The sequence below is a fragment of the Anarhichas minor genome, unplaced genomic scaffold (assembly GCF_050575085.1).
Source record: "Anarhichas minor isolate MPS153535 unplaced genomic scaffold, ASM5057508v1 ptg000136l, whole genome shotgun sequence".
Lineage (NCBI taxonomy): Eukaryota > Metazoa > Chordata > Actinopteri > Perciformes > Anarhichadidae > Anarhichas > Anarhichas minor.
The window spans coordinates 17,809,954-17,826,896 of NW_027466582.1; the positions used below are offsets into that span (position 1 = coordinate 17,809,954).

Sequence of the window (16,943 nt, forward strand, 5' to 3'; positions counted from 1 at the left end):
CCAATGCGGAAGTGTCTTAAACCTGTATTCTCTCTAATGTCCAGCAGAGGGCGACTCCTCTGGTTGTATAGAAGTCTATGAGAAAATGACTCAACTTTATTCCCTCAGTAAACATTGTAAACATTGTAAACATGAGTTTATGGTCTCAATCTCTAGTTTCAAGTCTTCTTTAATACAGCATGATGTTCATTTCGTAAATTATGTTAATTTTAGAGTCAAATAGACCATAAAGCATGGGATGCTTTAGGGCGGGGCTACCTTGTGATTGACAGGTCGCTACCACGGCGTTGTTTGGTCTGGGAGTTGTCCGTGTTTTCGTGTTTGAACTTTAACCCTTTCACAGAGTGTTTTTCAGTTCATGAAAGTTAATTGTTACATGAAACTTCTTATTCAGCGTTCAGTTGTACTGTTGTACGTTTCTTTGTGTCATTTGTGGTTGCAAACAGCCAAGATGGCGACGGTGAAAATGCCAAACTCGGGGCTTCAAAATGGTAGTCCACAAACCAATGGGTGACGTCACGGTGACTACGTCAACTCCTGATATACAATTTATGGTTTTTACCCATCACAATATGGGGACTGTTAAAGCTACTATAATGTGTAAGTCAGTTAATAAACAACATCTAGAGCTCGATGTAGCTCCGTTCAAAAAGCTTCGTTCTGGGTGGCAATAGCAAATAATGCACATTTTGCCTAGTAGGAGAATGTCAAAAATACATTTATTTTTTCAACTGAGCTTTACCCCCCCTGCCTGCTGGGGGTTAGGGTTTAGGGTTTAGGGTTAAATAATCAACAATATTTTGAATGATTGTAAAAGGTTTTATCGTCATCGAAATGCTTCTGTTTGTTTTACCGTGACACAGAAGTGAGTCAAAGCACGTTGGCACTTCTTGGTGACTATAAAACCTTTAACCATCATTCAAAACATTGTTTATCAGAATTTAACCCCAAACCCGCTGGCGGGCAGGTGGGTCTGAAGATGTTAAGGGGTACTGCAGCAATTTGTTAATGCACTTCCATAACGGGGAAAAAATAAATAATGGTCAAAAATCAATGCAACAGAGGGGGAGACATCCAGACCTTTCTGTCGCTCTCACAACAAATAGGATGGAAAAGGACACCAGCAGTTTTAGCAGTGACAGGGACACACCGGCGTGGGAGCAAAGAGGGATAACGGCATAGCCCAGTTCTTGTCCCATCGCCCTGCGTCTGGCCGTCTGATTGGCTGGTCGGCCTGTGCACCGGGCAGATGATGTAGTTTATAGGCAGTGCGGCAAGACAAAGTTAGCATAATAAGAGGAAGGCTGGCAGCACTGAGACTGAAATTGATTCATGCTTTGCTGAGCTGCAGAGGTGGCTGTGTAGAGAGCCTGTCTGTCCTGTGTGCGTGTGTGTGTGTGTGTGTAGGCAGTTGTGTACTGACAAAGTGCCAGCGCTGCACTTTGTTTCCATCTTCTGCTTTTTTGAGTCTTTGTTGGCATTTTATTTTCCTAATGGCTGCAGTGACAAAAGAGTGGTTGCATACTTGTGTCTGATTGGGAGGGAGTGGTGCTTACAGCGAATGCCCAGGCGCAACCAGACACGCTCACCGTCTCAGAATATGAGCCTCTGGTTTGCTGCACGTTAGCTTTCTGCACTCCCTCCCTGATGTGCTGAATGGGTCATGAATGAGCATGATATTAGGCTGTTTGGTCCAGCAGTATGCGAGAAAGCTGTTGACAGACAGACACGCAGACACACCTGAGCATGCACAAGCATACACATGACCATATACATAATCTCCTGGCAGAGATAATAATTAGTGAGTTTTAGAGGTGTTTATGGGAAGATACATCTTTGTACCATTAAACAAAGCCAGGCTAGCCGTTTCCCCCGGCTTCCAGTTGTAATGCTAAGCTAAGCTAACCACCTGCTTTATTTTTAGCATACATACATGTAAGTGGTATCAATCTTCTCATCTAACTCTTGGCAAGACAGCAAATACACACATTTCCAAAAATCTTTTCCTTTCAACCAACTTGAACCTGATGTTTGACCAACCGCGCCGTTTGCACTCCTCTGTTTTTCCTCCACAGTCCCACCTGATATGTCACAGCGGGAAAAGCACATGTGTAAATAATAAAATTAATTTGCTGCTTCAGTTTTAGTGTGCATAAAGTAAGTCTACTGTGCAGTACCATTTGTTCATGAACTTGCAGAAGTATGTTTCAGGCTTTGGAATAAGTATGTTTACCTATAAAATTACTTATTAAGCTCCTTTTGTTGACTTTTGGGAATGGCCTGGTATTTTCCTATGAGCCCGCTTCCCCACACAAAACCAAAATCTGCACCACGGGTTCAGGCTCGAAAAGCACAAGGGTCCTGTGAAGTTCTGTTGAATACTAGCACGTCTTCTCTTCCACAACCTCACGTTAAAAAGTGAGTGATGTACCTCAATTACATCAACGGCAATGAGGGCATGCTATTTCAAGAATAAAACTCGACAAATGAGCAAAAAGAGCAGACGGAGAGGGGACCGCCCGTTGTCCCGTAAACAAGCAGAATGTTCCCATTCACTGCTGCGTGCGCTCTCTACCAGCGTCACGTCGATGTTGCGTCAGTAGGATCAATGCATTCATTCACATCGATGTGCAGAGTTATGAGCAGCATGTCGAGAACATGCTCCTCTGATGTTTATGGATGAGGGTTCTGGGAACGAGCACAAAGAGCCGAATGGGTGGTGTGCGGTGAAAGGGCAACGGAGCGGCGAAAGAATGGACTGCTTTATTCTTATTAGCACTAATTATAAAGCAAGTTTGTCTTCTTTCGATTGTTAAATGAAGTGAAGTTTGTGGGAAAAGTCTCTTTATATCCTGTTCTCCTCCTTGATGTCTCAATTTTCTCTGCGGTGGATTGCGTTTAAATCACGGTGTCCAAATAAAAACACAATTCATGATTTGTACGTGGGGCCAGTTTATGGGCCTCTTAACCTCTCCTCTTCTGAAGGAAACATGATGCAGTGATGCTTTACTGGTATGACTCTAAAGAAATGCTTTTGTTCAGTGCTCATGGATGACCAACATTCATGTGCGTCATCAGCTAAATTCTCCCCTCAGTGCATCACTTCAAACCCAGCAGAACTGTTGCTTCTGCACAGAAGGGCTGCTAATCTTCATTCACATTAGTCTGAGTACACACACTCAGGGAAGGGAAGAACACTCGTAGACACACATTTTTGCACACAGATCCACCCGTCCCCATCCTCGTTTGTGCTTCTCTCATACCGTCTGCCGCTGTGTGTCCTCCTCTTCCACTTCTGTGTCGGATCAGGCAATCGTAGAGTCGTAAATTCTCGGCGTGACTTGGCTGCGAGACATGGCAGAGTACACGTTAGGCCTTGAAGTACGCTGGTAGGGATGGAAATCGATCATTTTTATTGATAATGCTACATTGTGAACAAGTCATCCATGTTGAAATTGGCAGGAGAGCTAGTTAACGTTAGCTGTTAGCGGCTAGTGGGCAGCACAGTCCTGCTTGGCTAAATAACAGAGCTAACATATCGGAGGTTGCATCGACATTACATTACAGTCATTTAGCAGACACTTTTATCCAAAGCGACTTACAATTCAGATACTATGACATTCATACCGTAGGCACAGCTACGGGAGCAATTTTGGTGTTAAGTGTCACATGGACATGCGACTAGTGGAGCCGGAGCCGGGGATCGAACTGCCGATCCTCTGATTGAAGGACGGCCCTGCTCTCCACTTAGCGGCTAGTGGGCAGCACAGTCCTGCTTGGCTAAACAACGGAGCTAACAGCCAATGATATCGGAGGTTGCATTTAGTTACATTATGATGCGTTCAAGCTCTATTCAGTAAAAATGAGTATTAGGCAAATATAAATGATACGTTATGTTGGCGTTCCAATGTAAAGACAATTTTGTTTTTAGGGAGAAACTTGAATAAATCCAGTCGTTGAAGGATGTTTTTACAGCAATATACAATAGATATTAGAAAGGTAATTTTGACCTCTTTAACTTACTAACACTAGCTCTGAACAGCTTCAAATGCATCATAGAAACTACTAATAACAAGAATATTTAAATGAAAATACAATCATACATCTCCTAATAATTTGAATTGTGTTGTTATGCAGTTGAACACTATAGATGATAATAACAAAGTAGAGGGAAGTATTGGGAGTGTGGTAAAAACAGTTAGTCTGGTGACTGGCCTGTATGTACTCTATTCTACACAACAATTTATCAGCAATCAATCGATAAAGAATTGGATTGATGTGTGGTGGTTGTCTGTGTTTCCGTCTTTGAACTTGCCGAAAAGTCTCTTTTCAGCGTTTTACTTTGCTCCACCCTCTCATGTCACTTCTTGTTGCAACAAACCACTTCTTGTTGCAACAAACCAAAAATCAAGATGGCGACAGCTAAATACCAAGATGCTGATGGTCAAAATTCCAAACTCAAGGCTTCAAAATCGTAGGCCTCAAACCAATGGGTGAAGTCACGCCGACTACGTCCACTTCTTATATACAGTCTATGGTCAGAAGGCAAAAAAACAATGGTCTTTCACTACGACACAAGACACAGGGTGAAATGAGCAATTATCCCTCACAAGGCTCATTTTCCTTCTCGTCACCACATGTCTGTTGGGTCAGGCTATCATTGGGCTGCTACAGTGTAGTCAAATGTTGACATTAGCCACAGACTCAGATCTGCACTGTCAGCCCTCCAGCATTATTGGAGAGGTGGCTGCCTGAAGTTATTGCTCTGACATGACTCAGTCACTTTGTGTATGTGTGTGTGTGTGTAAACTTGAGACATGTGTGGATTATTCCCCTAAACCCAGTGAGCTGTCAGCTTCCCAGCAGAGGTGAGAGGGGAGCCAGAAATACACGCACACACACACACACACACACACACACACACACACACACACACACACACACACACACACACACACACACGAGGAAAGCCGGACTCATACTGTTTATCTGTTAAAAGTCTCAGTTGTGGTTGTAAAGTGAATGTGAACTGTTAGCAACTCAAATGAAGGGGGGGGGACAGGATGAGTCATGAAATGAGGCTGGATTAAATGGGTATTTTCCGACAAATTTCATCAAAGCAGACTCATACATTGGGAACCTAAATGGCACCACTGGAAATTGGACTTTCCAGAATCCATGTAACCCAAAACACACTCATCTCTGCCAGCCTGGCCCGTGATGTTTCATACCAAATTCTACAATGAGAAATCTGAGCATTAGTCTTGCTCACTGTGCGTCTGGAAACAGTTTGATTGGATGTGTCAATGCTTTGGTTTTGTGGGTCCTAATTCTTGACCTGATCAGCGTACAAATCCAACATCAACAAAAATGTATTTGGGCAAACAAGAGTGAGGAGTCTCAGTTAGGTTGGGGCGCTCTTGGTCCTTCTGTCGCTTGCTCCGTCCAGCCAGCTGTCCATTTGTCTGTCCAATCAATCCAGCCATGTGTCCAGCCCCTTTGATCAAGAACTAAACGCTCTTCAGAACTTGTGGTCAGTTTATTATTCAATCTGTGGTTATTCATGAATAAGGATTACTACTAATGTTGGTCTGCTCTTGATTGTTCTTCAAGCTCTACCCTTTGGCAATAAAATGTGATTTCTGCTTTTGGTTTATTATGGATTGTGGCTTGGAGGATTGTGAACATAATGGAATGTGCATGCATTTGCTCCCAATTTTACTAGAATTTTAACATTTTACACAAGATAACTGACAGACGGTTTTCCTTGATATTTGCTGTGGATTATCATGTTCCCTAGAGGATTAAACCCTTGTGAGTTTGGTCGCATTTTGGTACATTAACACGGCTCTAAGCATTCATGCTCCCAGAGGGAAGAACCATTTAGAGGAATCATTTGGAGAAACGGTGGGCAACTTACCTAAACGGAGTACATTTTGGACTTGCATTCACCTAGGCCTAGGGTATTGTAGGTATTGTGGAACATGGGGCTCTAGGTACTATACTATATACTATACTTGTACTACAATAACCCAGTACCAAGTAGTACTGAAACCTCTTCAGTCAAACAATACCTGCCTCAGTACCTACACCATTGTATCTGTATGGTTTAGCTTGCAGCCAATCACTGCAAGCATTCCCCCATTTAAATGCGACAGGTGATTGGCCTGCCGGCAGTTACAACAACAAGATGCAGTATAGTGTGACGCTGTGGCGAGGTCAAGTTGAGTGCTGTGTATTTGACAGAGTTGGCAGTTTGGCAAAAATGGTCAAAAGGTTGGCTACTGATATAAATAAATGTGGTGGTGGCATTTTACGCAACTAAATGCATTCATTCACATCATAGGTATCGAATGAAGTAGAAGAAAAGGTATCAAATGAAGTACTCTATTAGTATCGGTATCACTTGAGGGTGCTGGTATGGTAAAATTATACCCAGCTCTAATGGGGCTTCAGTCACATTGCATAGAGATATTCTTCTATCTAAATACTATTGCCTTTTTTTTTATTTCTCTTTAACTTCCACGCTTTCTTTTCCTCTCAGCTCTTATGTGCAGTGATGGTTGACATCTCAGCTCGGGTTTTGACCACAACCAGCCCAGCTGACCAATCCATCCTCTCACCCCGCCACTATCAGCACACCGACCCAGACTCGGGCACCCACCTGGTCTGTGACAAGTGCCCGGCAGGCACCTACGTATCCGTCCACTGCACCCCAGTGGCCGTGAGGGAGTGCAGCCGCTGCCCTGAAGGCACTTTCACACGGGGCGAGAACGGGATGCAGAAATGCCATCTCTGTCAAGCTCCATGTCCTGGAGGCTTCGTCGAGAAAGCCATCTGCACGCCCATCCAGGACAGAGTCTGCACGTGTCCCCCCAACAGCTTTTGGTTGCGGGATGGCGGCACAGAGTGTAAGCCCCACTCACTGTGCCCGCCAGGGACCAGGGTGAAAAGGCGGGGAAGTGAAACAGAGGACGTGCTCTGTAAGCCGTGCACCAAGGGAACTTTCTCAGATGTGGAGTCGAGGGTGGTGAAGTGCCCGACCCACACAGACTGCCAAGCTCATGGGCAGGTGCTGCTCACACCAGGGACAAAAGGGACAGATAATGTCTGTGGAGCCCCTTCTGCAGCCCCCTCTTCCTCTTCCTCTTCGTCTTCGCCTGTCTCCACAACCACCCTACTGGGGCCTGCACAGGCTGTGCTTGTACAAGAACCCATGACTTCTTCATCCACTCCATCATCATCCATGACTGGACCTGCACATAAAGGTGAGAGACACTGATTGAATGCAAAAAGTGCCGTGATGTCTACTTAGGCTACACCTTGTTGAGATGGGCTGATTTAGGCTAGTAAGAGCTGAAGTATGCATGTACTTTCCTCCTTAATTTAATTGGCATTCATGGTTAAACATTTTGAGTAACAGGCAAACATACTTTCAAGATGTGAGTGTAGATAAGAAAATACCACTTATTACAGGGCTGGAAGTCAGGATCAGCTTAGCTTAAAGGAGTGGAAGCATTACTACGCATTATTGCTGAATTTGCCAGTTGGACAGTGTGGGAATCCTAAAACGAAAGACATTTGTAGGCATGGAAACAAACTGGTGGCAGCTCCCTACCTCCGGAATGTTACTATTTCTTCCTCATTCACCCTCCTTTTTTCCTACTCCCTCCCTCCTTACTTTTCCCTCTCCCTTTTGTTTTTCTTGCTCTCTGTCCTCCTCCCTCCCTCGCTATCCCTCTTACATCAGTCTTGTCTCAGTCAGTCATTTCTCAGAATCAACTATCTATAGCCAGTAAACCCCTTCTACAATGACAATGACCACAATTGGAGTGGACACAGCGCCTTGTCAGTAAAGGTACATTTATCATGGCAGAAGGTAGACATTCAACAAGTGAATGGAATTTTCAAAACAAATTTGTCTCAAAGTATGTTGACACTTTTAATGAAGTGCAGATTTAAAAAAAGAAAAATGTAAATCTGTTGAAACATTTTAAAATGTCAAAGGCTCTCTCTATATACAGTATGCTATTCAGAGCATTAACAACATTTGTTACAGTTTCTCACAAAAAACTAATTTCACAAGAATACATTTGAGCACATCATGATCGCTTTACTGGCTGTCCTCCCAATTTCAACACAGATTTATTGTTCACGATGTAGAATTATCAGGTCAAATTTTCTGTTGTCCGACGAAGGTACACTAGTAGTCTCGAGTCCTGATGCCCGGTTCAGGGCACCATCACGTTTTCAGAATCTTCGACTTGGTACCGAAGAATCAGTTCTCGTGACATCCCTGGAAGTGCATGTGAGCGTGTCGCCCTGGCAGGCTCATGGCCGCCGCTCTCCACTGCACCCATATGGCGGTTACAGCTGATAACGCCGTCCAGACCAACAATGCCATTAGTGTATTACTATAAAAAGTTGACTTCTTGCTGCCAGCCAAAACAACAGCTCTAATTTGGGGATTAGACCCGCTTCTGTGTACCTGTCTGCTGATAAAAGGATGAGAGGGATTACCAGCCATCCAAGTGACAATCCTAAAAACAGTCAGCAGCGCATTCATGATTTAATGCCATTATACAACACCTATCCCTTTAGCAGCAGTACATGGGCACAGAGGGAGCAGCAGGGAGGTGATGGCGGCCACACCGATAATCAATAGCAGTTAATGACGTACTAATATTGACTGACCATTACAGTTTGTTTCCATGTCTGAAAAACACTGACCCTGCTGTTGGGACAATCCTAATTGTACTTTTCCCATATCAACAGATTTGTTCGGCTGCGAATAGTTAGCCCATCCCAATCCTTTCTCCTTTTTTTTCAAATTATTCCTGCACTGGAAGCCTAAATGTGATTACAATTGCCCTCACTTAGGCTTAATCAAGGGGCAGACTGTGGGATGAGCAAATTCAGAGCTCATCTGCTGTAAGATTACAAGGTGGAGCACAGTTGTGCCTAAGTGTGGGGGAAGGAGTACAGCTGGATCGTACTTTGTTTAGGGAATACACCAAGATTTTTACTCAAATAAATACATGAAACAAACAAAAGTATCGTATTTCCATCATGTTTTCTAATGTTTGACAGGAGCTCTCTTTATGTCTCGCTGTGCCATCTTCTTCTGCAATGGTTAAATTGACTGGAGAATACCACGAGCTGTTTATCTTGAAGAACCAACTCCTAATATTGGTAAAACAGTAGTGGATGGAAAACTCATATTAATTAACATTTTCTTTTGGCAATTCTCTGAAATTCAGTTAAAACCTGCTGTACATTTGGATAGAAACCTGGCTATTGACAACCAGCTAACTTGTAGTGAACGTGTTGCATCTGTCATCTGTTCTGTATGCAACTCAATTCCTTGTACATGTCATCTCTTGCCTGGACAGCTGTAAAATCCTTCTGGCAGCAGTAAGGATGCATTTGGTCCAAAATGTTCAAGTCACTAATGCCTATCTATAGAGTGACACCCACCTTTTTGTACTCCATCCATCATTTAGGTTTATTTGCCTTCTCATTCGCCACTATCAAGCAGTGAACGTCAAAAATATTGGTCTTCAGTTTGGTATACACTGGGTGGACACCCAAGGATGGAGGGTGTCAGCAGGGAAGCAGATGACCGAGATCACAGGGGGGGGGCGGGTTATTCTTCCTTTTGTTTAAGTGTCAGATTGCTTGCGTGGATTAAAGTGTTAGGTTTCCCTTCCGTGATACCTTCTGTTTTCATTGTCTGGGTAAAGCAAATCTCTGATGTGAATTTCCTCACCCTCCCTTTCTTGTCTCCCATCTGGTCTCTTGGCTCTCTCTGTTCTCTCTCATCTCTCTTCCTCTTACTTGCTCTATCTTCATCGTCGTCATCGATCCCTCTGTCTCTCATCACAGGCACCTACAGCCAGTCAGCAGCCATTCAACTGTGGGGAAAACCGGGTGGGGAAGACCACCGTGCAGAGGGGCTACTCCTCAGCCGGTCTGGCACTCCCACCCCACCAAATCGCGATCCCCCACGGATTCCACATCTCCCAGCTCCCAAGCAACACATAGACCTCGAGCACCAACGCGTGCAACCCAATTCTGACCCTGTGCCAGGCCCCATCAAGAGTGCGGTGGAGGGTCTGGAGGGTGCAGAGGTAGTCAGGGTTGGTATCAGCAAGGTAGCCGGCCAGGGGAGTGGGGGTGGTGGAAGTGGGGTCTCCAGCTACTACAGGCCCACTCGCAGAGGGTCCCCAAGGCCGAGCACCCATGATCACTTTGACATCAACGAGCACCTCCCCTGGATGATAGTGCTGCTGCTCCTGCTGGTGCTGGTGGTGATTGTGATCTGCAGCGTGAAGCGGAGCTCTCGCGTGCTGAAGAAGGGCCCCATACAGGACCCTAGCAGCATCATAGAGAAGGCAATTCAGAAGAAAGCAGCTGCGCCTCCATCGCAGGTCAAAGAGAAATGGATCTACTACTCCAACGGACAGGGTAAGCCTGCTGTTTCTTTGATTTCAACAAGAGTGATTCCATTAAAAGAGTGTATGACATGGCATACAAACGGGTGACAAGTGAAAAGGGAAATCGAACATAAAGTGTCTTAGACCAGTGGTCCCCAACCACCGGGCCGCAGACCGGTACCGGGCCGTGGATCATTTGGTACCGGGCCGCACAGAAAGAATAAATATTATATTATTTCCGTTTTATTGATTATCAGAGTCTGAAAGAAGTTTTATTTTGAAAAATGACCGGATTCTCTCGCAATTTCATCCGCCTGTGCCTCTTGACACATGTTAAGACGCTTGTCTCGGTCACGTGATACGTTACCTCAAAAATGAAGCCCACAAACTAGCGAAAATTAGTAAATAACTTTTGGAGAGCTTCTTTGCAAAGGAAAAAGGCCACTAAGGAGACAGAAGAAGAGCCTACAACTTCCAGGAAAAATAAATCTTCATTTAACAGACAATATCAGGAGTCTAATTAAATATGAGGAGTCATTCTGACGCGCCAAACCCGCTCTGCAGAATATGTGGCGACAGAGGAAGATCAGCTGCTGGAGATTGTAAATGACGGTGGCCTTAAAAGTATGTTTGAGAGAACAACTCTGCTGGTGTTTGGATTAAAATCAAGGCTGAGTATCCTGAGATCACCACTAAAGCACTGAAAACCCTGCTTCCATTTCACACATCCTCTTTGTGAAGCAGGATGTTCTGCAGTGACGGCAATCAAAACAAAATTACGGAGTAGACTGGACATAAAACACTTCGGGTGTCATTGTCTCCCATTACCCCCAGATGGGACCGTCTCGTTGCAGAGAAACAAGCTCAGAGCTCCCACTGATTCAGCGTTATTGTGAGTTGTATTTATTTATGCATTTTATATTTGTTTTCATGCCGATCGTATCATTTTATTTCGTCGTGTTTTTCCGCCACACCTTGAACGCCGGTCCGTGAAAATATTGTCTTACATGAAACCGGTCCGTGGTGCAAAAAAGGTTGGAGACCCCTGTCTTAGACCACCACAAGCCTCTAGAACAGAACAGATTCAAAGGTTGTTTTTTCAATGGAGTGACGTATAAAGCTGTGCTAATCCACTATATAGAGGATTCTATACTTTCCCTTCCACACTTTAGGACAATAAGTTAGATTTGGCTAAATTTGGAATCCATTGGTTAATTGTCTGATGACGATTTAGCCTCTGAAGTGCCATGGCCAATATTTTCGGGGGTTCTGGTTTAGCTGGACCAAAACTCCGTGCTGCGGTCTTTGTTTACATTCCGATAAGCAACTTGGGATGCGGGAATGGAGTTGGAGCTGAGAGACGACGTGTACGACTAGATTGTTGCACAATTGGCCAGTTACCAAGCTAATTCTAAGTTATTGAAAAGAAAAATCGTCGTCAACGGAACACATTGGCCCAAATTGCAATTCGGCCAATGTGTTCCGCCTATTTTGTGCTCTACACAGACTGTTTACCTGCAATTAACCCAATTGGTACTAATACTACTCGGACTACAAACGGAAACCAGAATGCTTCCTGTAACAAAATCTTGTCCCGTTGCCCACATATTCTGCATTCATAAGCAGATATCTGTTTATTGAGAATAGATCATGTTGGAAGTTTACCTGAACAAGCAGGTACTCAAAAGCACATTCACAGTATTTCAAAATAGAGTTTCTCATTTACATCTTAATGAAAATTCTTGACTCTGGTGTTCCAGGTGGTAGTATGAAATAAGATGCCGCAATGGATCCGACTGGAGTACACTGAGATGAATGAGCTGATAGCAACACATTCATCCCAGTGTCCACATCAATTGTCACAGTTTGTCCTATTTTTATATAAGCTAGAACTCTATTTTAAAGGTCTTTATGTATGATTTTGTTGTAAAACATCTCACGTCTCAATAGCAACCATCTTTATGAGACTTCTACCAACCTGGTAGCACTCCCAACTCATCATGTACCGACGGTTGGTCAGTGCCCCTGGGAGTCTAATGTCAATGCACTGGGCATTCAACTAACTCTACTGTAATACACCTACAGTGCATGACATCATGTTTATGACAATGTCAGTAGCATTATGACATCCCTGTTAATATGTAAGACATATGCCCTCAAAGAACGTGTCATAGCAGTAACCTGCCATGATGTTTTGTAATCTCAGGACTAGTGGTTCTACATGGTCTACATCCGCAGCTAACACGGTCCCATTCGGGTGTGGTGACACACGTTTTGTTCTGCTCCCGAGCCGTGTAGAACCTTCAGTTGATGCCATCGAGCCACTGTGGGTTTCTGATCCAATCGATTGTGCCCCATAGCACATGGCGTGGAGGCCAGTGGTTACACAAGCAAGGACGTGACCCTGTTGTAGTACCACCCTGCTGTCACAACCATCTAACCCCAACACACACACCCAGGTTGCATCACTGCTCTCAGTTGTACAATTTCATCTTGGTTTCTATTCCCTCTACTCACCTCTCTTGTTTTAACTCCTTGTTCTTAGTTGCTTCTCTCTTCCTTTGTCATTTCTTTGTACCTTTATTTCCGCACATTTTTTCCACCTGTTTTGTTGTTTCGCTCAAATCTTGTTGTTTCTTCTTCTTATGTTTCACTCACTAAGCTTTATTTTTGACCTCTTCCTGTCTCCAGCTGTCTTACATCCTCTATTTGCCTCTTCTATGTGCCTCATTTAACTTCCTCTGTCTGATGATTGTTTTGGAAATTTTGGATTTCACTTCTCTCTATATTACTACTGTTACACCCCCCCCCCCCCATGCACTCCTCTACAGTGCCCGTCTGTTGACACTGTGGCTATCAACAGGTAGAGTACATTTTGTCCCACAGCTCAGCTCTAGATTTCAATCAGAGAGAAAGACCCAAACCCAGGGGACACCTCCTGCCTGAGACACTCGACTCTCCATTTTGAAACTCTGTATGTATGTGTGTGTGTGTGTGTGTGTGTGTGTGTGTGTGTGTGTGTTAAAGCCGAGCCACCCGCCACCCTCTCTCTGCTCCCTCAGTGCCTGGCCACAGAGAACTGGAATAATCTGGTTTCAGCTGCATCAGGGTTGTTGTTTGGTTGGCAAGGCACATTAGTGGGTCAAGCGGGTCTCTTACAGGACGACAAAGAGAGATATATAGACAGAAGGACATGGACAGAGAGTGAGAGAAATGGTGCAACACTGGTGTGCGTTTATGTTGGAAGCGTGAGTTGTGAGTTTGACAGTGGGAAATGTTGTATTGTACCGTTGCTGGCTAACCACACTGGGGTTTCCTTGTCGTTACCTAGCAGCCCTTGTTAGCCCAGATACTGGAGATGCCTGACAAAGAGGTATGGATGTAAATAGAGACAAGTAACTTTGAAGAAGCTTCTTTGACACCATAAGAGATAAAGTGCAGGTTTCCTCCAACCCATGAACTGTGCTCTATGCATAACTTAAGTTTCTGTATGTTGAATGCAAATGCCAGAAGAACTACATTCCCTTAAAGCTGCACTGATTATTCTTATCTTAATAGTGGACAAAATGACTATATTTGAAAAGGATCAACCCACAGAGAATTATCACTTAACTCTGCAGTTCCTCTCTGCTCAACAGAGCGTTTTAGCATCTCTCAGCTCATTGTTTTGGTTTTCCCTGCCCACAACTTTACTTGTCTTTTTTTAAAATAAATAATGAGATCAAACCCACAGCTCAAATACACAGACAAAGATAATGATACTCATGCTCATCACCTCATGCTTAGTACTGTTGTTGTTGAGAGAAATGTGTAACCCAGAGGATTTTTCCTGGGAAAGACTCAGTATTTGTTCCTTCAGGCTGCCACTATGGGTCAATAATTGTGGAAACATGTCGAGCTGAAACCCATTGCTGTGTAAGGATCAGTGCTGACGCCTTCATGGCATTTAAAGACCCGTTTTTAAACTGACCTTGCGGTGTGTCACGTTGTCACGTTATTCTGCGCCCATGTGAATGCATTTACGTGGAGATGTATGTATGCACATGCAACTCAAATAGCCATTTTACACCGCTGTTTACTCTCTGGAGCATAAAACAAAACAGCTTCTTAATCCTTCCAAGGTGCGTGGCTGGCTCAACTTGAAGGTTGTAATGCCCCTTTACTAGAGCAGTTAAAATTCTCAGGCAATAAAGGAAAAAAAGAAAAGGAAACGTCAAAGCACAGATCACACACATACAGTACTTGGCGTTTGCTCTGAGCCGGGTCAGGAAGTAGTGAACACTGCTAGTCCTCCACCGCACGGCCGAATGGGGCTTTCCAGGGCCACGCGCCAGATTTGTATTGCGCAGGATCTGAACAACCTATTTGTTTATCTGGAACAAGGGCGCAGCAGTCCAATGAAACAAAAGGGAATCACAAGAATGTTGTATAAAAGTTACCCTGTGGTCCTACATTTTTTTCGTCCTCAAACAACTGTGTCATTTGGTCACTTATGGTGCTTTTATGTAGCTATTTTGCGATACAACAGACGATCATGGCCACTTTTATCAGTGATCGGCCAGGTGTGCAGAGGAGAAAAAGGCAGGATTTGATCTGTCTTAACTTGTTTGTACAACCAAAGTATGCCACCGCAAATGTCTTCAGGGAGAGAGTGTGGACATTTATTTATCTTGTCAAAACACATTATTTGGAGTGAGAGCGAGGAGGTGATAAGATGCACCCAAGAGGAGGCTATGACCGCAAGCGTTTTGCAGCGCCTTCGAGCGTGGCTGTACAGAACAGATACAAACAGATTGGCCCGAAGCAAAATTAACCTTACTGGTGGTTTTACATTTTTCAGTATGAGATTGGAATCAATACAGTAAACATTTTATCAGCCCTTTGTTTTGGTCAAAGTTACTTTTGGTGGCTTGGTAATGCAATTGCAAGCAGGAACGGTTTCGATAGCCCTTGTTGTTGGTGGAGGAATCAGAAACTTGAGAATTGACTGCTTAGATTGTTAAAAACTAGAAGTTAAATAGTAAGTAAAGGTGTACATAACTGGAATTTGGTTCTTTTTTGCTTCAGATTAGCCTCGAATTCTCATGAATACAAGGTAAAGATACAGCAATTACTTGAAATTATATCTTTTATTTAAAGTTTTAAAAGTAGATTTTTACACCTCAGTAAAATTGAATTGAAACCAGTGGCAGTCTTGAAGGTAGCACATCAATCCAAGACTTTATAGTCTTCTTTGGAGAATGTTAATGTAATGTTTAGTGAATGCACTTTGAACCATAAACATGGAAAAACCATATTGGTCCTTTGAGAGAACCTCAGATAGAGGCAGGCTTGGTGTGTTCACAAGGCGTACTATTCACAACATACTGTATATTGCCAAAGTCAGATTCAGACTGGAGGAAAACATGAAGGAAAACAACATTCTACCTGCCCACCACCCTCCCTCGTTAAACATCCACACCGTTAATAAAGCCAAGTTCCACATCCAAGCCTAGCGGGGAGCCTCATGTTAGAATATACTGCGCTGTGCAGTACTAAGGTGGGCCGAGGTAGCCTGCTCTCGGTTCAGCCTGGGTTTGATTGTGAAGAGCACAGTTTGGGGCGGGTTGTTGCCCGGTTGGAGGTACACCGCACTTGTTATGATCCCATAAAGCACACACACACACGTTTCACCAATTTAATGTTGTGCGTTCCGAAAGTGGAAGAAATGTGAGATGACTATGTGATGTGATAAACAGAATGATATTTGTGAGGATGCTGACGCACACGGCGCCCTGCTTTACATCATGTTACACGCAATAAGAAGGCGCTGGAGTGAGACGACTTGTTGGATCCATAGGTTTTTATTTTTTCTTCACGTTAATTTTTCATTCGCGTGTTTAATTTATATGATGTGTTGGACACTTATGCTGCAGCACCCATAAGCCACCGCTGCTGCTATAAAGAAACGTGTGTCATTGTCATTGTAGTCATTAAAGAAAACTATCCTATCTTCCTATTACGGAAGCAATTCTGAAACTCATCAATGTGTCCTATCCTATCTCAGACATCCTATCTTATCTTAACTAATGAAATCCTAACTACGTCTGTAGATTCCATTCTTCACTCGGCACGCGTCCTGTCATGCCTCTATCTATGTTTAGAATGTAGGACTACACGAGACTGCCTGTATCTGCAACCTTAGTCTGGAGGTCAGCCAGAAACAAGTGCGTTTCTGATCTGTATGACCACCGGCAGAGCCCCATGCCTTCTTGTTGGCCTCTCCAAAGTCGATACGTGATCCGGGAAATTTAAAGCGTCATTATACTGTTTGAGTAGCCTTTCAATCATTATATTTCAGTGTTTATGATATACTGTGTATATATATATATATATATATATATATATATATATATATATATACACACACACATAGAAACCTTACAGTTCTTTTGAATTTCAGATAGGTTGTATGCCATTCAGGATTCCTAACTTTGGAAAGTTGGGACAGTTATGTAAAAGATAAAT

The 16,943-nt window shown here is 43.6% G+C and overlaps 2 protein-coding genes across 2 annotated transcripts in view; one reads left to right on the forward strand and one right to left on the reverse strand.

Annotated features, from left to right (window-relative positions):
- Positions 1 to 15,066, reverse strand: part of cd2ap (CD2-associated protein) — an 88,064-nt gene extending 72,998 nt beyond the window's left edge. The window contains exons 1-3 of the mRNA XM_076083719.1: positions 9,478 to 15,066; positions 6,665 to 7,256; positions 3,264 to 3,345 (exon numbers count right to left, since the gene is read on the reverse strand). Of these exons, the coding sequence (XP_075939834.1) occupies positions 3,264 to 3,345; positions 6,665 to 6,793 (211 nt within the window). The 5' untranslated portion in view covers positions 6,794 to 7,256; positions 9,478 to 15,066. The remainder of the gene's footprint in view (positions 1 to 3,263; positions 3,346 to 6,664; positions 7,257 to 9,477) is intronic.
- The window catches only part of tnfrsf21 (tumor necrosis factor receptor superfamily, member 21), a 28,248-nt gene continuing 22,207 nt past the window's right edge, over positions 10,903 to 16,943 (forward strand). Inside the window, exon 1 of the mRNA XM_076083723.1 lies at positions 10,903 to 11,328. Coding sequence (XP_075939838.1) covers positions 11,271 to 11,328 — 58 coding nt within the window. The 5' untranslated portion in view covers positions 10,903 to 11,270. The remainder of the gene's footprint in view (positions 11,329 to 16,943) is intronic.